General features: G+C 35.2%; 2 protein-coding genes across 7 annotated transcripts; both read left to right on the top strand.

Annotated features, from left to right (window-relative positions):
• Positions 1-7685: 7685 nt before the first annotated feature.
• LOC127805704 (ABC transporter G family member 39-like) lies at positions 7686-14786 on the top strand. Its single transcript, XM_052342459.1, has 24 exons — positions 7686-7861; positions 8076-8196; positions 8289-8368; positions 8595-8679; positions 9058-9217; positions 9296-9372; positions 9461-9511; positions 9621-9711; positions 9953-10254; positions 10511-10792; positions 10878-11191; positions 11272-11432; positions 11547-11650; positions 11736-11895; positions 11979-12107; positions 12188-12294; positions 12375-12707; positions 12800-13090; positions 13177-13260; positions 13353-13486; positions 13572-13796; positions 13874-14045; positions 14122-14376; positions 14457-14786. The coding sequence occupies exons 1-24, from the start codon at positions 7686-7688 to the stop codon at positions 14712-14714; spliced, it is 4152 nt and encodes a 1383-aa protein (XP_052198419.1). The 3' UTR covers positions 14715-14786.
• Positions 14787-16956: 2170 nt separating this feature from the next.
• On the top strand, positions 16957-24166 carry LOC127806047 (uncharacterized). 6 transcript variants are annotated; one of them, XM_052343021.1, is made up of 13 exons: positions 16957-17143; positions 18819-19104; positions 19967-20040; positions 20806-20965; positions 21082-21106; positions 21246-21335; positions 21703-21874; positions 21956-22029; positions 22629-22698; positions 23046-23117; positions 23184-23317; positions 23505-23578; positions 23867-24166. In XM_052343021.1, the coding sequence occupies exons 2-13, from the start codon at positions 18912-18914 to the stop codon at positions 23923-23925; spliced, it is 1197 nt and encodes a 398-aa protein (XP_052198981.1). In that variant the 5' UTR covers positions 16957-17143; positions 18819-18911; the 3' UTR covers positions 23926-24166. The 6 variants fall into 6 exon arrangements, 3 of the variants coding, with proteins under 3 accessions (XP_052198981.1, XP_052198980.1, XP_052198982.1); XM_052343020.1 differs by having other exon boundaries at positions 21703-22029; XR_008024321.1 differs by lacking the exons at positions 23505-23578; positions 23867-24166 and adding an exon at positions 22882-22952 and having other exon boundaries at positions 21703-22029; positions 22629-22761; positions 23184-23259.
• The last annotated feature ends 382 nt before the right edge of the window (positions 24167-24548 follow it).

Below are 24548 nucleotides of genomic sequence, written 5' to 3'. Positions count from 1 at the left end.
GTATTGATTTCCAAGTTCAGTTCATTATATATCTCTGTTCTTCTTCTTCTTCTTCTTCTTCTTCTTCTTCAATGACGAGATGGATTCGTAGAAATCCAATTGATAAAATATACCCATTTCTGTGTTGTCCTTGTTGGATTTGGCTGATGATCACTACTGGATTTGTGCCAAGCCAAAATCTCAAGGAAACTAAAAGATTTTCGCTTTATAACTTCAAAAAGTATGAATCGAACTATTATTTCAGTCACTTGGCATGAAGAACCACTGAAAACCATTGATGGTAATGGATACGAATTTGAGGCTGTAACATGTTGAAACAATTCTCATCGCTGTGGTGGGGGGTGCCCATATGGGTCGATGATTGATCTTGACATTTATCAAATTTCCAGTATAATGCAATATTTGAAATCTCATCTTATTTTCAAATGGTGACATTTAGGCCTACCATCCTCAGGCCTGTTTTCTTGAATGGCCAGATCAAGTTCCTATTGAGGCTGTTGCGTTCAACCCAAAACTAGATCTTGGCTTTAAAAAGATGAATTTGAATCCAATTGGGATTTGAACGTCGTTCAAATTCAAGCCCCTGTTTCCTTGAAGTTGACACTTCGCCCTTGGAATGTGGGAGTTTCACCATGAGAGAGAGAGAGAGAGAGAAATCTTTTTGAAGCCCATGGGAAAAAGTTAAAAAAATAAAAGTAATAGAAGGTGAGATTAGAGGTGAATCTGATTGTCACTAGAGTGGACCAGCTTCTTTTGAAAAATATATGCTCATTTCAACTTTCAAGAGCTCCTTTATACTATTCATTCCTTCTCACCAATCGCATTTTTCTACAGAATGTACCCTTTGGAACCCCAACACCTGATTCCTGTTATCTTTTTGGTCTTTGATTCCTTCAAAATACATATTCTATTCCTTTGGACCATAATAAAATTATCCCTTCGTAATTCAAATTTAGTTTGGTCCCGGAAGGCCAGAGTGGCCTTGAAGTTCCCCTTGTGGTATTCATTAATCCCTTGCCTGTAGGGAAGCCGAGTGCGATGCCCCTTCAAGGCCATGTCAAGGTACAACTTGGGTTGCTTTCTCTAGAATGGAAAAAGGGGGTTGATCGCATGCAAGGTGTTTGATAAATTTCCGCAACGATCTAGATATATATATATATATATATCCCTGCTCCTCACAGCAAGAAATTCAGTGCTATCCATGGATGATGTTGTATTTTTCCTAACATTGCATGTGGAGCTGACAGCCCATAACTGCCTGGGGGACCTTGAATTTCTGCGTTAACATGTCATTTTCTAATTCAAGAATTCGTTTCCAGTTCCAGGTTGGTCTGGGAAATGAAAACCCAGTTCAATTGCTAATTCAACCTTCCCACAACATTGTCTACTTTCCATTATTAATAACTTCCAACTTTTTTGTCCACACCTCTTAACCCAATTCATCCATCAGTTCCCACTCAGGTTTTTTCTACTTCTTTACCAATTTTTGGCTTTTAAGCAAATGGGTTCCATCCAATAGTTCCTAATTTTTTCAATTAAGCCAACCGGTCCTATCTAGTTCTCTTTAATAATACAAAGCGTATTTATCATTAAACATGATTGAGCTAATGGGAAGCCATCTTATTCCCCATCTAAATAGTAAAAAAAAAAAATTACTTCTAGTACTATCATAACTTTGAAACTTCCACCGACACTTCATTTTTTTTTTTTTTTTTTAAGGTGGAGGGGGGTAGACTGCACTGATTTTCTATGAGCAAGACATAGCAGTCCCTGCAATAGGCCGGCCTACCACCCAGCAAACTGAAACACTCACAATTAAATGATTTTTTTTCCCCAAAAAATCTGAATTGATTTTGACCTGTCGATTTGAATATACATATGTTAATCTAATGTCCTAAATTTAGATTAAAGACTGAAATTGTCACATATGGATGGCTTGATTGGATGGGCATCTTACTATCTTAATGGGAAGATTCTCACTCAGAGAAGCCAAATGCCACACCCACAACACTAAGTTTGGGAAAATTTTAGGGTATTTAAAACTAAAAGTGTCAGTATCCAAAGTTGTTCTATATTATGTGAGGAATATACTGTACATAATGTATTTATGTTTTGTGTTGTATAAAATACCTGTTAATATCGATATTGTTAGTGTTTAATACTTAATACATGCTTTGTTTTAATGGCAACATGAGAACTGGGCCCGGCGCCAAACCTAAAGAAAGCAGCAGGCTGCACGATTTTGCAGAGAAATGAATGTTGTCATCTACAATATGGGCTAAGTCAAGAAAAGCCAGTGGCGAGAAGGACAAGTATATGGGGCCTGTTTGTGTAGTGTATAATTACCAGTAATGATCAACAATAACATGCCAATTACATCATACATACACATCTGTGTATATGTATATACTAATAAATCACAATGATGATCATTTTTGTGAAATATATATAACATGACCTTACATGCCAATGTGCATGTATATGATGTATTTGTAGACGCATGCATCTAATGCACATCATGTCACGTATATGGTAATTAGCCCCATCCCTTCCCTTCCCTTCCCTTCCATTCAGCCATGATGTGAGGAAAGAATTCATATGAAATAGGATAATTAACATAAATAGATTTATCAAACTACATTTTATATTTTCAATTTTTCAAATCTTTGAAGGTGACAGCAAAAATGAAACAATGGGTTATTTTTCTAACTAAAAGTATTAAAAACAAGCACATAAAAACTGTCAACAAAATCAAATAAATCCCAAAATAATAAAGTGACAATTTCATTGAATTAGGGGACCTTGTTGGTAGATATCTAGAAGCTAGAAAGGAGGGGCTGCCACTTGTCACTTTCTAGTCTTAGGAATTGGTGGGGTCCGAAACTAAAAAGTTATAACCCCATTAATGGATATATTGTAGTTATTGGATGGAAATGGGCCCAAATTGCACTACCCTCACATGGGCTGTTAGGGCTTTTCTCATATCATATCATATAATATATATATATATATATGTGTGTGTGTGATTTAAATTTATTTCATTTGACGTTTGTAATGTTGTTGTTGACTTGATATCTCATGCTTTAAGCAGCACAAATTACTGCCTATCTATTTAGAGGGCCTCAAATGACAGCCTGTGTGGTAAGTAGGTCGAGCCTATTAATGGCATACCTTTAATTTCATTTCCATCCAATCTGACCAAATTACATTAAGTAAGTAAATTGCATTGCAGCAATTGAGACAATGAATAGACCAATGAAACACATCCACTTAAACATATTGAAGTTTTTAATTAATGCATCACACTCCCTTACATGTTTAGGTCTTCTTTTCTTTTGTTCTTTTCCTTAGGATATGTCACATATTAAGTAATTTTGGTGTGTGGACGAGATTAAACTAGTTCTAATCCAACTTATTAAGTTAGACTTAATAACTTTTTAGCTATTAATATGAAACACTACTTAGCCTAACTGTATTTCAGGACCATAAATAAACCGACATTACTAGATAGTGGATTTTAATGGTAGCATCATTAATCCATTCGCCTCTTAATATTATTTATTATGACAATAATTTTTGCTTTCATATCTAGAGGTATTCAAATATCAATTCGAACCAACCTCTAAGCAACCCAATTCTCGATCCTCCTAAAGGCACGACCCGATCATTGGTCCAATCTGATGATCCAAGACTAAAAATCGACTAGACCAATTGTATGTTATTAAATTAAATATTATATTTAGTTATTATTTTTTTGTTTAAACTTTTTAAAAATTTCGATTCTCGATCAAATTCAATCCAATTTAAATCGGATGAATTCTCCTAATCATGTCACCTAATTTTTTATTCATAGGGCCACAAATAGAAAAAAAATGAAAAAAAAAAACTAATATATTGATCTTATCAATAATTTACATAATCGAATCCATTTTTATAATATAAGAGTGACCCCATCTGTACTTGCCAAATCCCAATAGGATCACATCTTCTGGGAGTGGTACAATTATTTGCAGAATCGTATATTACTAACATAAGAACTTAGATAATTTTAAAAGAAATTAAATAATAGAATTAAAATAATGTTTGATCAAAATTGGGTATACGTGTGGGTATATGTATCTATATATTTTAATTATTAAATGGAGAAGAGTTGGTTACATTAATGGTTGGCAATTGTTAATTGTTTATGAGCAGGTAGATAATTATCCTAATCTTTAATCCTCTTAATTAGTGATAAAGTATTTAATGAGGATGGAGAGATGAATGGCAATTGTAGCTGTTTCGTGCTTAGGCTACATAATTATTGGTGGCTAGTATTGCTTTCATAATTGATCATCACCACCAGAGTTAGGTATATTAAGATTAATTAGTAATTTAATTACGCCAACTTTCTTTACGTTTAATCTAACATTATGATTAAATCATTACCAAATTGGAAAAAAAAAAAAAAAAGAGAGCGGAGAGATTCACGGTTTAGTGGTAAGTCAAAATTAAGTAGTGGGTGAATCGGGATGTAGTTTTATAAAATAAAATAAATATATATTAATTAAAATTAAAGAAATACAACATTTGAAGTTGAGAAAAATGTTGTTGTATGCTTTAGCACCAAAATTAAATTGAAAATCTTAAATCTACATTCCAATTTGATATTTGTAGTGACATTTTATATTAAAGACTATATTTATCAATAATTATTTTGAAGATAATAGATTAGATTTGGGTTAATTAAATACTTCTTTTATTTTTGTCCCGTTGATAAGGGTTGAAGGGTTGATCACCGTTGAATTCACTATTTGCTCATATTCTCTTTGTGTAGTATTCAAATCCTTTATTAACATGGTAACTTTAGGACTTGAACATGTCTGAGATACTCTCATAAGAGGAGAAAAAATAAAAAAGGGCAAAGTCTCGTTTCATGACAAATTATTTGATACTCAAATCAATCATTATACTTGAAAAAAATGCTATAGTTGTGCAATTAAAGTGTAATAAATGACGTACTTTACTCATTAGATATTGTCATTATATATAGATATTATGTGTTAGGAGAATAGTCTAGATAGAATCACGTGATCAGTTGAGATGAGATTGTTAGATGGCTATAGAAAGCTATTTATTTATAAATTATAAAGTTCAAACATCAAAATGTTATTTATTCAAAATAAATTACAGGATGAACAAATACTTCAAGATTAGCAAATAATTTGAGATTTTTATTTTAATTATGCTATTGTGAACCTACTTTTTATTTTTATTTTTATTTTTGGAAGATTATTTAGTTATCTAAAATAAAAAAAAAAAGATAAGAAAATGCACCAATATGGTGGGGATCAATAAAATAAAATAAATATTTTCTTCAACAATTTTAAAAATAGAAAGTAATAATCAAATTTAATTTTTCTCAGAAATGGAACTCGACAAAAAAACCACTCCATCCAAACACAGACCGATTTGCCGGAATGGTGGGCCGAAGGGCCCAACTAAAAATGCTCAAGCTGTTGAGGGACAGTGATGATTTGGGCATAAGGCCCATATCTTGAAATGCCAATATAGAAAAGCTTGTACAAACCGAAAAGCAATGAAAACAAAATGACATGGCCAGCCCAAATTATATAAGCCCAATAGGCTTTTGGGCTTGACAGAAAACCAATCTGCAATATAATCAGGGATCATTAGGCTCCATTAACCACACAAATGGTGTACTTGAAACAAAAAAAAAAACCCACAAATTTAGCACCCAAAAAAAAAAAAAAAACTAAAGAACAAGATGATGCTACAATTTATGGAATTTTTAATTATTCATTTTATAATGTGAAGTGATATCCCTCATTAATATCTATTGTTAGAAAAGACACTCTCCTTCAGATAAAAGAAGAGTACTGTGTCAAGTAGTTAATAGTTAGCCTATAAATTCTTCTCAAATACAATATAAAATTTCTTTAACAACTTTTGAAAAGGAAAAATTTTATAATCTCATGTAGACATCACCCATGAATGTTTTGCTTATGAGATTATGATGCACAAATCACAATGCATTTATTATATATGTTTCATGCTCCTCAAATATCTTATTATAAATAGACTTGTAAGGGCACAATTTGTTGTGCCAAAGAACCATATATATATATATATATATATATGCATGTAATTTTCAATAATTTAAATGGAAGAAAAGGTCAGAAATTGAGTGGAATATTCGGAATAAAAAGAGAACAAGAAACAACATTGATTTGTCTCATGAAATACCATAAATTAGGTTCTTAGGCCACTTTTGTTTATTTCGTAAAGCCCAAATAACCCACCTAGAAATTATTAAAGAAACAAAAGGGTTTTATTTGTTCCCTTTGTCTAATTCTAATTTTGGAATTCTGAGAATTTCTTTTGCCCCTAAAGGATTTTCACAGCATTCTAATTTTGTAAAATGATACATGTTTTTCTCATAAATACAAGTATATAAATTTATTAATCACTTTAAACACAACATATATAAATTTATTAAAACTAATAATAAGTTTTATATAACATTCAAAATTTGAACTTGAAACCTCTAAATTAAATTATCGGTTCTATTAATAAATTAAAGTTTTATTTACTAAAATATTATTTTTTTATATTATGAAAAACTCGAAGGATTTCTCGATCACAATAAACATTTGGTTGGATCTATCTCACCCTTTATAAAACTCACGGTCTATCTGTTCTACAACTTTAGATAAATGAACAAGTTCGTCATGAACCAAAACTTAAGGGGTTGACTCCTTAGATAGACACAATCGATTGCACGATCCCGCGTGGAGGTAGAATCGAACCTAATATCTCATATTATCTCAATCTCTTGAATGCACAATGGACCTAAATTAAATATACATTAACAAATATTATACTAAATATGCAAATTATCTATTTTATCCTTACACTAATTAATAATCACAATGATTGTTAGAAAATAAGAATAAAAGGGTACAATTTGTTCATTCGGCCTAATATTTTGATCGTCAATACCAACATTCAAAAAGAATATCCTTTATTTAGCTAAGTTATTTGAATACAATAATATTATGCTAAATATCATTAACAACACTTATTTAAGGAATTAATAATATTTTTTAAATTATTAATTACTTAGTAAAAAATTATAAGTGTTTATAATTTTTAAAAATAATTGATAATTTGTGAAAAAGTGTTATTTGACATTATGGATTTAAATATTTTATCTAAAAAAATATTATTATTATTATTATTATTTTATAGAAAGTAAATAAGTGGAAACAAGGCATTTTGAAAATCTCTTCTCGACGTGTTTTTGATTATATAAATGGAAACAACGGGAAAGAAGTCAAGAGAACTGACGGAAGAGACCAATGTTCTATGCATGCACCTCAATGGAACGAAGTGGGAAATTGGAACTGTTCTTCTGCTCAGAAGAGGTGCGACCGTTTCCCCAATTTCTCTGATGAGCTACGATACGCTGCGATGCTGCACTGCAAGTACTTTCCCTCCTCCGATACCCAAAATATGGAAACACCTGCCGGTTACGGTTTCATCATTATGTGGCTATTGCCGACATTTGTCAAGCTGAATGCAGTTCAATGCACCTGTAAAGAATTCCATGGATGAACCGTCTGTTTCCGCTGTACAGCTTCACTTACCACATCTGGATAAGTTTGGAGTTATTATATAAGTCGATGGTAGAGCTTTGTGGTTTTCGCCTTTTCCGTGCTTTTTGTTCTCCGCGACCGAATTTGATGGAGTCTGAGAGTCACAGAGCGGTGGCGATAGACGTATCGGGAGGCAGCATTGTTCGAGGAGAAGAAGAACATAATCAATATGGGGATCGAGTGGGGAAACAGAGTATTGAGAGGTGTTCTTGGCTGTTTAGTTCTTTGTTTTGTGTGTTTATAACTGTTTTAAGTACCCTTTTTATTCATATGATTGCATTCATTTTTGCCCTTTTTTGTTTTACACCCTTTTTATTCATATGACTGCATTCATTTTTGCCCTTTTTTGTTTTACTGTTTTGAGTTTGGATCATAGCACCACAGATTGACTAATGTGTTTTGTTCTAAAATCTGCAGAGCCTCTCTTGATATGCCAACAATTGAAGTTAGATTTCGGAATTTGAATGTTGATGCCCAGGTCTACCTGGGTAGGAGAGGCTTACCCACAGTCCCCAACTCTCTTCTTAATTTCCTTGAGGTATCTAATATATATATATATATATATATATATATTGTATCTAATATTTTAATTTTCTCTATACTAATGTGCACTGTCCTCTTGCTTTAAAGGGTTATCTCCACATTCTTCCGACCAAGAAGAGAAGGTTTTCAATTCTTCATGATGCCAATGGAATTATCAAGCCTGGCAGGTAAGATCAAGCCCCAATGAAATGGATGGATGTTTGGGGCTAATTTCTTTTGCAGTGTCATGGGATTTTTTTTATGATATGGCTATAAATAGAAATGAAATGAGTTGCAGGTTAGAATTTATGTAGTCAACCCTATTTAATAAGATTAAGACTTGATATGTTATTGTTATTATTATTCTCGTGATAATTTTTTATCCCGTATATTATATGTGAAAATGTGTTGTAGGATGACTCTGCTTTTAGGGCCACCAGGGGCAGGAAAGACCATTTTCTTGTTAGCTTTGTCTGGAAAACTTGATTTGGAATTGAAGGTAAAGAAAACCTGATTCATCCCTTGCTATGTTACACCCTTTCTTCTTTCTTTCCTTTTCCCTTTTTTTTATTTTTATTTTTAGGATAAATTACACTCAACACCCTAGAGGTTTCACTAAATTACAGCATGTACCTGTACATTCAGGAAATTACAATGACTTCCCCTTGTTCAAATAATTGTTCAGAAATCCATGCAACTTTATAGAACTTCATGGTATTCCATATAGTAAATCTAAGCTTAAGGAATTATCTGATAACTTCTGAACAATAAGGGAAGTTAGTGTAATCTCTGAAAAATGAGGGCACTCCTTGTATTTATACTAAACCCTTTTTAGTTGACCTTTTGAAACTGATATTACTTGTTCCACAATAATCAGATTTCTGGTACAGTGACATACAATGGTCACAATATACATGAGTTTGCCCCTCATAGGATCTCCTCTTATACCAGCCAATCTGATGTTCACATTGCTGAAATGACAGTAAGGGAAACATTATCATTCTCTGTTAGATGTCAAGGAGTTGATGCTGCCTATGGTGAGTTCCTCTGCAGTTATATTGAAGATTTCAATTCATGGAAGTTTAATTGCATGCTTTTGGTTGTATCAATGGCAGACATGGTTATAGAGCTTAAGAGAAAAGAGAACGAATTAAACAAGAAGCCAGACTTGGATCTTGATGCATTGATGACAGTACGAGGAAATCAGCCTATTTTTATGAACTTTAATTTTTGATTATCGACTAGTTATAAGGGGGAGCTGACCAAATCTTCAAATATAGATTGCAGATTCGAAGCTGAAAGAGAGCATAGTTGTGGACTATATTCTTAAGGTATGTAATTTGCAAGATATTTATGAAGCTTGCTTCAGGTTTTTTTCCAACATATACTCATTGTTCTTCTCTTTCTGTCTCTTTTACTTACTATTTTGACCTTTTTCAGATTTTAGGTTTGGAAGATTGTGCGGATACAATTATCGGAAATGAAATGGTAAGGGGTGTTTCAGGAGGACAAAGAAAACGCGTGACTATAGGTACAGCAAAATAGTACTTCATTGAATTCTTTATGAGAATCTTCATTATGAATGTTATTAAAGTAGGGTGTATTTAACAAAAGATGTAGAGGAAGAAACCAAGTGAAACATGGTGCGAGACACATAGATTGATATGAGCCCACCCACGTAGTCCATCAACGTAGTATGATAAAAGCTTGACATGTTGTTATTGTTGTTATTAACGGAACAATTCAGTCAGAAGCTATTTTGGTTGATACAGGGGAAATGCTAATGGGTCCTGCAAGGGCAATTTTCATGGACAATATATCGACTGGTCTTGACAGCGTGACAACTTTTCGGATCATCAACTCGATCAAGCAGTTGGTCCATACTTTCAAAAAAACTGCAGTAATCTCTCTGCTCCAACCTGCACCAGAAACTTACAATCTGTTCGATGACATTATTCTTCTCTCGGAGGGACATATTGTTTACCAAGGCCCCCGTGAATATGTTCTTGAGTTCTTCGAATCCATGGGTTTTAAATGTCCTATTAGAAAAAATGTTGCTGACTACCTGCTGGAAGTAAGTTAAAACTAAACTGATCCTTGTAGTCTTCGATACTTGCACATCTCATGTTGCTTGAAAGTTTTGCAAATTCTAAACATGGTTAACTCATAAATGTGGCATGACATTGGCATATGCCACCATATTTCTAGAATGGAAAAATCTTTCTAGTGTCTATAGTTATAAATAACTCATAGAGCATATACCACTATATATATTGAAGATTAATTGTATTCTTGTATATATCTCTCCGATGCCAATCTTTTGAATTTAGGTAACATCAAGAAAGGATCAAAAGCATTACTGGGCTAATGCAGAGAAAACGCACGGCTACATTTCTGTCAATGAGTTTGCAGCAGCCTTCCAGTTATTCCACATCGGAAAGGTGATCCATAAAGAGCTTGCCACCCCATTCGGCAAGCTGAACGACCATTCTCCAGCTTTAGTAACATCTGGCTATGCAACTAGCAGGGTTGAATTGCTGAGAGCTTGCATATCTAGAGAATGCATTCTGGTCAAGAGGAGCTCGGGTGTATACAAAGTCAAGATAATTCAAGTGAGCGACGAAGTTTTCTCATACTCTTTTAACAAAATTCTGTCTCTACAGGAGGAAATAAAAATAAAATATTTTCTTGCTGCAGCATTTAATTCTCGCAACCATAGCTGCAACACTCTTCAGGCAGAGCAGAAGGCATCATCAAACGATGGAAGATGGAACGGTTTATTTGGGTGCTCTCTATTGCAGTTTAATTGCAACTTTGTTCACTGGGTTTCCTGAATTACCGATGACAATCGCCAGACTTCCGGTCTTCTACAAACAAACGGGCCATTTTTATCCTTCATGGGCATGCTCATTGCCAGCATCAATTGTCAGGTCCCCTATATCGACAGTTGAAGTTGCCATCTGGGTTTCGATAACTTACTATGCAATTGGATTTGATCCTACTGCTGAAGGGTCAGTCTTAAGACAAGTTATCTTTTAAGTAGCTTCCTCTTCCTCGATCTCTACTAAAATCTCTACTTATTTTAATCCAGGTTGTTTAGGCAATTTTTGCTCCTTGCATTGAGCGGCCAGATGTCTTATGGACTTTTTAGATGCATTGCCGGATTAAGTAGGGACCATAATGTTGCCAATACAGGGGCAAACATTGCACTGGTCTGGCTTTTGGTTTTTAGTGGCTTTGCCTTGTCGCGGCGTACGAATTCATATGGATCCCCAAGATTTTTGTTTTTTTTTTTAAATGAAATTAGACTTTTGAGCATTTGTTAATGTGGAATCCTGCTCTAACGAGGTTCTGTTTCTTTTCCAGAGAATATGAAGAATTGGCTGATTTGGGGTTACTGGACTTCACCTCTGATGTACGTGAATACTGCACTTTCGATCAACGAATTCCTCGGCTTGAATTGGGAAAACGTAAGTCTTCTTGTCAGAGAAAGTCGGGTTCAGAAACCTTGACTGTGAATGGGAACCTTAAAATCATTTTTCTCCCAAATTGTAGGTTTACAATACATCATCAGCAGAACCGCTTGGTATATCCATCTTGAAGTCTCGTGGGATTTTTGCTACTAGATATTGGTATTGGATTGGCGTTGGTGCACTTGTCGGTTTCATAATATTGTTCATTGGGATCCATATTGTGGCTCATGCCTATCTCAATCGTAAGCTCTATCCATCGTTACGGGCTACTTGTGGGGCTTTGATTTTAAGCCAACTAACCGATTTTTTTAACCAAATCCTGCAGAATCTCGGAAGGTAGTGTTTCTGTCTAAAGAATATTTGAAGGAGAGACATGTGAACATAACAGGTGAAACAGAGGCCAACGGAACAACAGAGAAGGATGCAAGCTCTGTGAACAAGAAACCTTCCAAGCGTAAGCAAGCTCTTTTGATGCCTCACATGGTCTCAACATTAACTTCAGAATCACAGAAAAAAACATTGATTGAATGACAGGTGAATGTTCTGTTGGAGCAAGCCGAAAGGGTAAAGGAATGTTTCTCCCATTTATACCTCTTTCCATCACATTTGAGAATATCCGATATTCAGTAGATATCCCGAAGGTAACTGTGATTTCTAGATTTCTGATGAGGTAATTTGTTCACAAGAAGTCAGTAGTTAAATGAGCTTTATATTCATTTAGGAATCAAAAGCTAAAGGCAGTCAAGGGGATCGGCTGGAAATTCTCAAGGGAGTAAGCGGAACTGTAAGGCCGGGAGTCCTAACAGCACTTATGGGTGTTAGCGGGGCTGGTAAGACCACACTGCTCGAGGTGTTGGCTGGAAGGAAAAACATTGGACATATAGAAGGAAACATCAACATTTCAGGCTACCCTAAGAAGCAGAAAACATTTGCTCGAATTTCTGGATACTGCGAACAAAATGGCATCCACTCTCCACTTCTCACGGTCTATGAGTCCCTACTTTTCTCAGCTTTCCTTCGGTTGCCTTCAGAGGTCAAGTCTGAGATTAAAGAGGCGAGTCCAGTGAAGTTTTATCTCTAGTTAGTCGTCTTTTTCAATATTTCTTTCTGTTTGCGCTATTCACATTTCTTCCTCAAATGGTACAGATTTTTGTCATGGAGGTCATGGAAATGATTGAACTCACACCATTAAAAGACGCGTTGGTTGGATTTCCTACAACGAATGGCCTCTCAATCGAGCAGCACAAAAGGCTAACGGTTGCAGTGGAACTAGTAGCCAACCCCTCGATAATATTCATGGACGAGCCAACCACAGGGCTCGACTCTAGAGCGGCTGCAATTGTCATGAGAAACGTCAGAAACATCGTGGATGCTGGAAGAGCCGTGGTGTGTACAGTTCATCAACCAAGTACTGAAATTTTTGAATCTTTTGACGAGGTGAGAACTGAGAAGTTGTTCATCTCCTACAACACCTATTTCAATTCCCGTTCCCTACACAAATTTTTGATCTTTCGCGATGGCAGCTCTTCCTACTGAGCCAAGGTGGCGAGGAAATATATGTGGGTCCTCTGGGAAACGAGTCGCGCCATATGATCAAGTACTTTGAGGTAGTTCAAGACAGAATTAAGACTTCTTGACCTCAAAAAGGGGAACCTCTTCTTCTATCTCCCCTTATATTTCTTCTATTTGTGGTTTGAAGGAAATCAAAGGAGTTCCTAAGATAAAAAGGGGGTACAACCCGGCAACATGGTTGATGGAAGTGATCACAGGAGTGGAGCAAGAGCCTCCAGATGCTAATTTTTCCCATGTATACAAGAACTCCGATCTCTATAGGTTAGCATATAGCAATAAAGATAACTCTCCCTTGTGGTCTTATTATCCAAACAGATAGTTAAACAGTTAAAATGAATTCCTGCAGGAGAAACAAAGCCTTGATTGAGCAGTTGAGTACACCGATGCCTAATTCAAGAGATCTCGACTTGCCTAATTACTTTCAGCCTTTCCTCGCTCAATTCAAAACATGCCTATGGAGACAATGCAAGTCATACTGGCGCAACACGCCGTACAACTCTGTCCGGCTCCTATGTGGAATTCTAACAGGCTTCACTCTTGGAATTGTGTTTTGGGGCCTCGGCTCAAGAAGGTACAAAAACCTCAAACGGCTAATTATGGTTTATATCATCAGCCATCTCTATCTATAGCGTTACCTTAAATTCACAGGTGCGAGGAACAGGACGTACTCGATGGGGTCGGCTCCATGTACATGGCCATAATGTTCTTGGCAACACATGCCTGCTTCTCGGTGCTCCCAGTCATCACTACTGAACGAGCCATCTTTTACAGAGAGAGGGCTGCAGGGGTGTATTCCACCTTTCCTTATGCAATTGCTGAGGTATCAATTCACAACACGATCTTCGGTCGTTCATCATTTCTATTTACAACTAATCAAAATTCCCTCCAATGTTCAGCTGGTAATTGAAATCCCCTACATATTGGCTCAGACTCTTATCTATGGGATCACAGTCTACGCCATGATCGGATTCGTGTGGCAGCCGACGAAGCTCTTCCTATACCTGTCCTTCTTCTTCATCACCATTCTCTACTACACCTACTTCGGGATGATGGTGGTAGCCCTAACTCCAAATCTAGAGACCTCCGCATCACTATGCGGCGTCTTCTTCACTGTGTGGAATCTCTTCTCAGGCTTCCTGATTCCTCGACCAGTACGTAGCCATCTAAACTGAATCTTCCTGCCGAAGAACAGACGGAACTAATAAACCCGCGTCACTTGATTTTATTGCAGAGGATTCCGCCATGGTGGAAGTGGTACGAATGGGCGTGCCCCGTTTCGTGGAGCTTGTACGGACTGGCGTCTTCGCAATATGGAGATTCGGAGCTGGTGCTCAGCAACGGCGAGACGGTGGCCGAATTCACGTCAAGGTATTTCGGGTACAGAAAAGAATTTCTGGGAGCCATCTCTGGCGGCATGATCGGATTCGCGGCCATCTTTGCACTGGTGTTTTGCGGTGCCCTTTGGGGTTTAAATTTCCAGAAAAGATGAAGAAGCTCAAACAGCATAAATCACATAATTTCAAAGAGTGCTAACCATCGGACACCTAAGTTGTTGGGTGAAAATCACTCAATTTTTGAATAATAATCTTAATTTTTATTGGGATGATTGTCTTAGCACGTTCTTCTTCATGCTCTTGATCTAATAATTACAAATTAAATCTTTAGTTCTTACATAAAATGAGGATCGAACTTATAATCCATCGAATTAATATTGATATATTATTTATTCGACCACTTGATTTATGTTTCGGGTGTAATAATTCTAAATTTTATTATATTTTATTTTTAATTATTAATTAATTATATAATTCAAACTTGAAATAAACATACAGATAGGTGAAGTTCATGTCCCTCTTTAATTTTGTTCATGTTAATCAAATATTATATTATTCTATACAAATAATATAATAATTTTATTTACAATCAAGCACCACAAAGATGACGAAGCGTGTAAACTTTAAGTATTAAAAGTTATAATGATATGATAAGAAGTGAGCTAAAAGTCTCAAATTCTATTTGTTACCAACAATTTAGCTTATTCCCGGCACCACATCATGAGCAATAAATTGGCCACTCCAGCTACCATATCCCAAGCAATATGATGCCTTTGGTTGGCCTGAGCCCACAACCATTACACCAAACGTGGTCCACTTGCCTCACCCGACTTGGTTAATTAATTATTTATAAAATCACCGTTCATCTAATTGGACAATTTTTGTTCGTGAACATTCAATACAATGACCCCATCAAGCAAAAAACATAATTTCCTTTTGTACCCTAAACAAAAATAGTATGTTACCTAACACCATAGCCAAGCAATTGATGTGAATTATTCGAATATGGTAGATAGACCAAACATGCTTGTGTTGATTAATATTGGACCATGTGCTATCATCATCATTGTCACTTCAATATCACCATTAACTTCCACTCTTTTGTCCTTATTCACCTCCTCAAATTTTCATACCCAAAATTGAAGTTCTAAGATCCAACACTGCACTCCCAAAAAAAAAAAAAAGAAATTAATTTCATGTAACATTAAAATATAGTATCTTAACTGTATTAATATTTAATAACATTATTATATTAAATATTAATAATATAATATTTGCAACCCAAAATTCTGGTCCACCCCAATGCATATATTTCATGCCTATTTTCATAATGATGGAAGACTAAGGATTAAAAATGCAAAGAAGGAAAGTGAGAAGGCAATGATTCAAACTACTACTATTATTTTGCCATTTACTTTAATAATTACTTTGTGGTTGGTAATGGCAAACAGCCCATGCATCCATCATCACAACCAAGCGTGACATTAAAATCACATATTTAAGATTTATTTACCTTATAATGATCAAAAATATATATATTTACTTTGTGAACATGTCCTATGGTGCATGGAAATATTTCGGCAGTGGTGTTTTGGTGTTTTTAAAATGTTTTTATTTTTAAAATGTTAAAAAAATTTTAAAAAATATTTTTAACTTATTTTATAATTTTAAAATTATTTCAAAATTATTTCATAATATTAAAAAGATATCGAAAACATGTTTTTTATCTGTTCATGAAAAGGTTAGAGATGAAAAAAAATTCTATCTTTAACCGATTCAATCTCTAATTCAAAATTTTAAATTATTTTTAAATTTTGTTTGAATACATTATGAAATTTATGTTTATTTTTAAATTAAATAACTATTTTTTATAATTTTTATATTAAAAATTATATTTACAAAATACCCTTATATTCTCGTGTTTCTAATTTTACTTTTTGTAAGATAATATTATTTCTCTGTTTTTATTTTATATTGTATTTGTTTCTGTTTCCTTGCAATTTAAAATATATTAATATTTCAACCATATTAATTAAGCAAAATATTGCATGTGTTAATGTTTTCAACTTTTACTTTTAAAATTTTAAAATATAAAAATATGAGTCATTATTAATATTATCCTTTTAATATTCATATGTATGTTTGATATAATATTACATATTTTTATTTTGTTTAGTATTAAACTATTTCATGATAATATTAAGAAAAAGAAACAGGAAAGCACAATTCGCGGCAAGCTATTTGCCGGACACCCTCAAAGCAGGGGAAGAAGGAACGTTTGGGTTTTTTTTTTTTTTTTATTCAGATGCTACCAATTTAATTTTTGATAAAAATAAAAAGTTTAAAAATTATAAATATCCAGTGCGAGCCCAAGTGACTGAAAAGCCCGGTGTTTGTTGAAATAGTCGGGACTAGTCGACAATATACATACAAGTCGAAGATCTCAGATATATATATATATATATAGAGAGAGAGAGAGAGAGAGAGAGAGGTTGCTTGAAGCTTCTTCTGCAGGAAGGCAATGTCCTCTACTTGAGATACGAATCCGCTATTTGAGTTTGCTTCTGAGGTCTCTGTCTTTCAGGTAACATCATCTGTTTTACATCTTGAATGCACTGTTATGCTTGAATATTTGTTATATATGTTGTGGAACTGCGTGAGTTCGTTTGATTAATTTGTTCACTTTTGATCGGTTTCGTTGATCAGTTCAATGTGCGTGAATACGATTACGATCTGAAATGAAACTCAGTGTGATGTTCAATGAAATCTGGATATATGTGCGCATTTTGTTTTATGCATTCATCTACTTGGCCTGTGTGATCGAGCTTTTGTCGTTAATTCTTACTCTTATTTAGTGAGCTCATTCAGTAAAAAAAATTAACTCTATTGTTCATTTTTGGAGATGTAGGAATGGAAATATTTCACCACAATTTGGAGTTGAATGACAATCTCACTTTTTCTCTAATTAATGCTGTATTTTTTTCTGAATTGTTATAGGAAATGCGTTCGTATCTCACCTTCTCTCTAGCTCCAGTTTATCTTTCTCTACAGGTGCTAGAGAAAAGAGAGTGTGTGGGCCTGGTGAATAAATACTAAGAAGTAAACGCTTCTGTTCGAGTTGAACAATTATTGGCAGTGATGTTGGAAATATAAATTAATGAGATACTGGGATTACTATATAGGTGTGGCGCGGATACTGGGATTACTATATAAATTAATGAGATACTTTTGGGTTAATGTCCTGACTCTTCCGGGAAGTCCTATAAGAATCTGGAAGTTCCTTTTTTCTCTAATGATTAATATAGAAATGGTTTCTCCACTTCCAGTTACCAATATAGGCATGTAAGAGTGTTGGTCGATGCTAGTTACCACTGGAAAAGGCTTCAACGGCGAAGAACTCCTATAATGAGGTTTCTTCATCCACATAAAAGAAGAAATATCTTGGTCTTATGGTTGAAGTTTTATGTCCAAATTTAATCCTCCCCAAAACAAGATGTAATATCCTTGACTCAATTTCATAACATTGACGTAATAGATAACATCATCCATTTGATCATATTATTCAATCATATTATACATCATACTGCTAAGTGTATTTCTAGCTTAAGTGACTGCATTGTAGGACTCGGCACACCAGCCATTTGACCAGTGTAGCCATGTGCTGTCTATGGAAAACGTCACTTTCTTTAGCTGTCTGCCCTTTTTCTTTCCTTTTTTATGTGTTGTTTTCTGTTTGATTACCTGTCACTCCTGCAACTACTGCTAGCAGTACTGGTGTTACATTAAATTTTAGTCAACCAGCTAATATATTGTACATCCATAGTAGTGCATATACTTTGGATTCCTGAAATTCGGCCTTGTGAGGCACCTTTTTTTTTAATATTGAAATCAACCCTCTCTCATATCCAGTAATGTTAATATAAACATTCTTCTATATGAATTATGGTAAAATTGGGGAGGAGCTGACTTTTCTTGTGGTCTGGGGAAATCAAAAGGAAACCCCAAGAATACTAATTAATTCTTAGAATGAACTAGGACATCACTTCAAGAATGGCAAGTTTACTTTAAGACCCTCTATTCGAGTAGTGATTTGCTTAAGAATTTGATTTCCAAATAATAATTGGCTAAGGTCCATCTTTAAAACAAAGCTTTGTAATTGTTGAAACTTGGTCATTCATTTTTTTTTTTTTTAACCTTGTCCCACGTGGAAAAGGCAATCCCCTCATGTCTTACTAAACATCATGATTGTTGCATTGCAGTTGAGAGGAGCCACTGGAATCAATCTACTAGGTCCCTGACCATCTGTTGATGCTGCATGTGATGGAAGATAATAACCAACACTGAATCACAAAATGGAGAAGGCCATTAAAAATAGCACCATGGAACGGTATGCCAAGCTCATGAGGGGCACTTGGTGCAGTCAGTTCTATAGTGGCTCCAATCCTTGGATGGCCAGATATGTTTATAGCTTTATCTTTCTCATTGCGACTTTGCTTGCATGGGCTGTTCGGGATTATGGCCATAATGCTTTGACAACAATGAAAAGTAAGATGGATTAATTTCTTGAATTATTTGTTTGTTTGCTTTGAAGAAATTATTCTGCTAGCCATCACTCATCAGACTATAACTCTGATTGGATCATGCCACCGAGATGTCAGGTTACAGTTTCATATAAGACCACCTAAAACCTATTTATCTAAAAAAAGAAATAAAATGCCTCATATCTGATATTGTCTCGCTTTGATCCTGGAGAAATCCTGATGTTTACTGATTCTAAGGGATGAGTGCCTGCATGACCACTGCGTTCAGACAAAGAGTGAAAAAAGAAACAAGTTGGGAGTCCCATTATAGTTTTATAAGGTCAGCACCAGTCCTATTGGATTGGTCTGTAGCATTCATAAACTACCATTATCTTGAACTTTTTTGGAGAAATGAGTTTAATTTCCTGTGAGGAAAGCAGGCCTTGTCGTAGAAGTAAGGTTGCTCCATTGCAACTTAAGCATCACATGTTAAAACATGGAATAGTGTATCCAACACAGGGCAAGGTTGTGTACCACTAACTTTTCCAGAACCTGATAGCTTCAAAGCCCAAGATTGTCCCCACATATTTCATATGAGGTTTATTACAATCTCAATGATCTCCTGCCGTGTTTCTTAAATTGCATTACCTTCCTCATGTGGCATGTTGACAGTTTGAGGTACTCTCCTCATGCCTTTTGAAGTGACCATGTGATGAGAATCACATCATATGGTGCCTACAAAGTACACTATAGAGTTGACAAAGTTCAACCAGTATCATAAGACCGGCCAAAATTTTGATGCCCTTTTTGCCATGTGAACTCTCTATTACATTAAGGTCCAGAACAATATTTTCCACGGGATACTCACATAGTTGATTTGTATACAGGACTAAAAGGATGTGAAGCTGGCAAAGAATGCTTGGGTACAGAAGGAGTTCTGAGAGTGAGCTTAGGATGTTCTGTATCCTTCAATTGAATAACATTACTTCATCTCTTCTAACAGCTCTGAAATCTTTAAGCGTGTTCTGTCTTTGAAAAAAAAAACAAAAAAAAAAAAAATTTCTGCTCAACAATTCTGAAATCTTTTCTAGTTGATAGCAACTTTTTAGATCCCACGTAAGAAAGTTCTCTCCTCTAAGTTGGCCTGGTCTGTAGCAGAAAACACAAAAAGTAGGATAACTGTTTCAAGAGAAGTCCAGAAATCTCTTGAAATATCAAGTCCTTCACTGAATTTTTATGCAAAATGATCTTTATGCGTTAATAATGAGTTTGTGCAATGTAAGTTGCGGTGCCTCTCTCTGTTTTTTTTTTTTTTTCTTTGGGCCCCGAAACACAAGAAAAACAATTTGCATCAAGGTTGGACCACCAATGTTGTGCCATTTGGCTACCAATAATAGTTTTGCTATCTGTTCTCTATGTATGCATTAAATTATTATTCTTATTGTTATTTTCCGTGCTGGAGTTTGAGCCTATGATGGAAAAACAAGCAGATTGAGGATTGAAACTTGTGAGATTGACCACAATTGGAATTATAAAATTCGAAATTTGGTGACAATGCAATCTGCATTTGTTGGGAAAATAAAATTTAACTTCCGTGATTTATGCCGGATGCCATTAGTTAGTCAGATCTTTGATTTTTTTTTTTTTTTTGCTAAGTAGTTCAACTATGATTTACTCCTATAATGTTCCATCACTTCTGTCGGATACAAGCCTCAACGGTAGACAGATATTCTATTTTGTGATGTTTTTTTCTACAGCAGGTACCTCAAAGTTGTGTGAAGCTAGAGAACTGTGGCATTCTGGATGGTGGTCTGCCAAGATTGTCCTGTTGTTTGGGCTTACAGTGCTTCCCTTTTTTGTTCCCTCTGCTGTTATTCGGGTTTATGGTTAGTTCGGTTCTGTCCTCAAACAGGGCTCCTGATATATCATTTCTCCTGTGTATTATACCTGTGTTTCTTTTTGGAATCATCTATTAATTGTGATACATTAATTTTTCCTACAGGAGAGGTAGCACATTTTGGCGCAGGGTATACCTGATTCCTATTCTTTACTTCTCTTGAAATTATGCGTTGCTTTCGGAATTAACTGGTGCGGACGTTCAAAAGGGGCAAGCTGGGTTTATTATTTCAGTCCAATTGCTTACGTATTTCTGATCATCCTTTACAGGGTCTTCCTACTAATTCAGCTAATAAGCATAATCAGTTTCATTACATGGCTAAACGATAGTTGGCAATCTGAAAAATGTGCAGTTAGATGGTAAGTGACCTCTAATTCACACCTATGTTAATGTAGAACTCTCTTTGCATAGAGTTGACGACTGATTGACTTTAGCTAATATGATCAGCATAAAATCATTCAGGCAGTTGGCTCATTGCTTAAACATACTAGCCTGGCCTTTGCCAACATGTCGCTGTTATTGGGTTGCCTATTTCAAGTGATGGTAGCCCGAGTAAGCAAATCTATCGTCTAGGCAATTCCGAAAGTACTAAGAAAAAGAAAAAAAAAATGGAGAAGAAAAGCAAAGAACTTTTGAAACATCAGATATTTGCTTTTTAAGCACTCAGCATCCAATTATAATTCTCTGGACATTTATTATTAGTATTGAGTGAAATTCGCACTGCAGCCATATCCATGTGATGCTACTTGCAACTACGGCATATATAGTATGCATATTGGGGATCATTTTGATGTACATTTGGTATGCCCCAGACTCGTCATGCCTTCTTAATATTTTTTTCATCACCTGGACACTTGTACTCCTCCAACTCATGACCAGTGCCTCTCTCCACCCAAAAGTAAGTTCAATCTTTAGTGTAACTTCTAGTGCATTGATAATGTCCAGTAAAATCTGTACTTGTGCATTTTGCCTGAAACAGGTGAATGCTGGCTTCTTAACTCCAGGATTAATGGGACTTTATGTGGTTTTCCTTTGTTGGTGTGCCATTAGAAGGTATGGTTTTCAATTTTCTATCTCTATTATCACAGTCATCAATTTACTAATCGTAAAAATGCCCTCTTCATAAACCTTAGCCTTCCCCGTGTGAGATGCAATCACTGAAATGAAACCCTCCGAAACAATGGACACACTCAGCCTCTCTAAGCCCACACTCGGCCAAGATGTTCAATAAGCAATGAATTGACTCTCTCTCTCTCTCTCTAAAATTATATTGCTATGAACTTACTCACTCACTCTCTCTCTCTAAAATTATATTGCTATGAACTTACTCAAACAGTGGAACTTCAAACATTTGTTTGAAGAAAAATGCAACCTGTTCTGTCAATAGGCATAGACTTACTTGCTCAAAAGGACAAGTAACTGGAGTTGGATATAATATTCTCTTTTCCTCAAAAATCAGTTTCCAGTTCTCAGATTTCTTGGATGGAAGCTGGGAACTCTAATGATAAATAGTCCATGCTAATGTGGGAGAATTTTATTCTACCGATCTTCAAATTCTAAAATTTCTCAACAGTACAGTTTTTAGCTCTTTCTTTCTGGTTTTATGTTCCATTGATTTCTGGACTTAGAAGTTACACCTTTGTTTTTCACAGTGAACCACCAGAAACAAAATGCATCAAGAAAGCAGAAGCTGGAAACAAGGAGGACTGGCTCAACATCATAGTAATTTGGATTTCTCAGAAATCTCCACCAATTTCCTTCCAGCCGACTTTAAACATAGCATAGGCATTCGCTGAAACCCCTCAACTTTTGACTGCCTCGATAGATCCACTCTTATTCTGTTCCATCAAAAGCAATGTTAAAGTTACTGTCATAGCTCATCACAGTTATTTTTCAATATGCTAGGTTGATATATTTTCACTTCAAAATACACCAGACCGAGACCTTCATCATCAACTACCAAACATTAGATTTAGGTAGCCTTTTATACATAGAGATTTGCACAGTTTTTATAAACAAGTGTTTGGATCTTCACCCTTTTGATGACAATGGATCTCATATCTCGACAGAGCTTTGTTGTTGCGGTACTTACAATCGTTTTTGCAACATTTTCAACAGGCATTGATTCCAAATGCTTTCAGGTATGTCTCGGTGAACCTCTCCCAATTATTTTAGTACTACTCTGAATCTAATAACAAAAGTTGCAGCTCAAGAAGGATGAGACAGAGGCCGAAGATGACGTGCCATATGGTTTTGGCTTCTTCCATTTCGTTTTTGCCACTGGAGCCATGTATTTTGCTATGCTATTGGTTAGTTGGAATCCTCATCATACCATGAGAAGGTGAGTTACAATATCTAGCAGAATTTTTCAATTTAAATGAAAGATTTGTTATGTGCAGTAGTTGTGAACAATTACATTGTTACTCAAAACAGAATGAAACTTCGAAAAAGTTTCTGCTAAAACCATGAAAGAAGAAATTTCTAAATCTGGACGTGACAGTTAAGGAACTACTTTTCCTATTGTGCAGGTGGACAATTGATGTTGGTTGGACCAGTACTTGGGTCAGAATAGTGAATGAATGGCTGGCAGCAAGTCTTTATAGTGAGTCCTTGACCAAAACTCAAATTTCTTTTTTCTTTTTTTTTTTTCTCGCATGGTGCTAGTGCTACAATCTCTGCCGTAGAATTCAAAACTTTTTGGGACAAGTGCATACACAGATTGTTATGTGCTTGCTTAATTGGTGCGCATGATTTGTGAGATATTATTCTCATGGATAGCTAACCCAACAAAGAAAAAAAAATTATGAGCCCTTTTAACTGGAGAGTATTATGCCTTTTAAGGGTTTAAAATGCCGTCATCAACTGAAAGAAAATGGTGGCTTTTTGGCAGTATGGATGCTGGTAGGGCCAGTTCTATGGAAAAGCCGGGAAACAGCTGAGTCGGTTTAATGCAGTTCTTGAACAATTCTTTTCCCAGCTCCAAAGATAGCTCCACTTTTCCTCTGCATCAGCCGATTTGGAGACGAAGCAGCACACTTCGTCGAATACTTTGATGAGGACTATATTGCACAAATTTGATTTGTTCCATTTACAAGTAGATGGACATTTCTGTTCTCGGTCTTGCAACGCTACTAGATTCGTTCACAATCCTAGGGCTTGAAATACAAGATTATGTTCAAGCGTCCTACAACTATAAGTATACGTTTGTCCTTTTTTTCTGATTTAGGGACATAACATGCTGCTTCCTATAGTTAAAAATTCTCATGTGAGAAGATCAATAAATGCGCCAAGGGTTTAAAATGTGAACAAATTTGTAAGAAAAGAAGAGAAAAACTACAGAAAATTATGTGTCTTAAAACCTTTGACATGCCTATAAATATAAATGACTAAATGCATCAATAAACCTAGTAAATAAAATGAGAAAAAAAAATTGTAACAAAAGAAGAGAAAAACTAGAGAAAATTGTGTGTTAAAAACCTTAGGAATGCCTTTAAATATAAATCTAGATATCTAAAATTTATGTTGCCGGTGAAATTAAGCTTCGTGATGTTTTCACTTTTTAATTCTTCAAA

This window comes from Diospyros lotus, chromosome 7 (genome assembly GCF_014633365.1).
Source record: "Diospyros lotus cultivar Yz01 chromosome 7, ASM1463336v1, whole genome shotgun sequence".
NCBI lineage: Eukaryota > Viridiplantae > Streptophyta > Magnoliopsida > Ericales > Ebenaceae > Diospyros > Diospyros lotus.
The sequence above is the reverse complement of the archived record's forward strand: the minus strand, read 5'-3'. Positions and strand labels throughout refer to the sequence as shown.

Coding starts and splice junctions, on each gene's coding strand:
- LOC127805704 (XM_052342459.1), top strand. CDS start 7,686: ATGGTAGAGCTTTGTGGTTTTCGCCTTTTCCGTGCTTTTTGTTCTCCG. Junction 14,046..14,121: donor TTCCTTATGCAATTGCTGAG/GTATCAATTCAC, acceptor TCCAATGTTCAG/CTGGTAATTGAAATCCCCTA. Junction 14,377..14,456: donor GCTTCCTGATTCCTCGACCA/GTACGTAGCCAT, acceptor ATTTTATTGCAG/AGGATTCCGCCATGGTGGAA.
- LOC127806047 (XM_052343020.1), top strand. CDS start 18,912: ATGGAGAAGGCCATTAAAAATAGCACCATGGAACGGTATGCCAAGCTC. Junction 20,041..20,805: donor GAGTGAGCTTAGGATGTTCT/GTATCCTTCAAT, acceptor AACGGTAGACAG/ATATTCTATTTTGTGATGTT. Junction 22,030..22,628: donor TGTTGGTGTGCCATTAGAAG/GTATGGTTTTCA, acceptor TGTTTTTCACAG/TGAACCACCAGAAACAAAAT.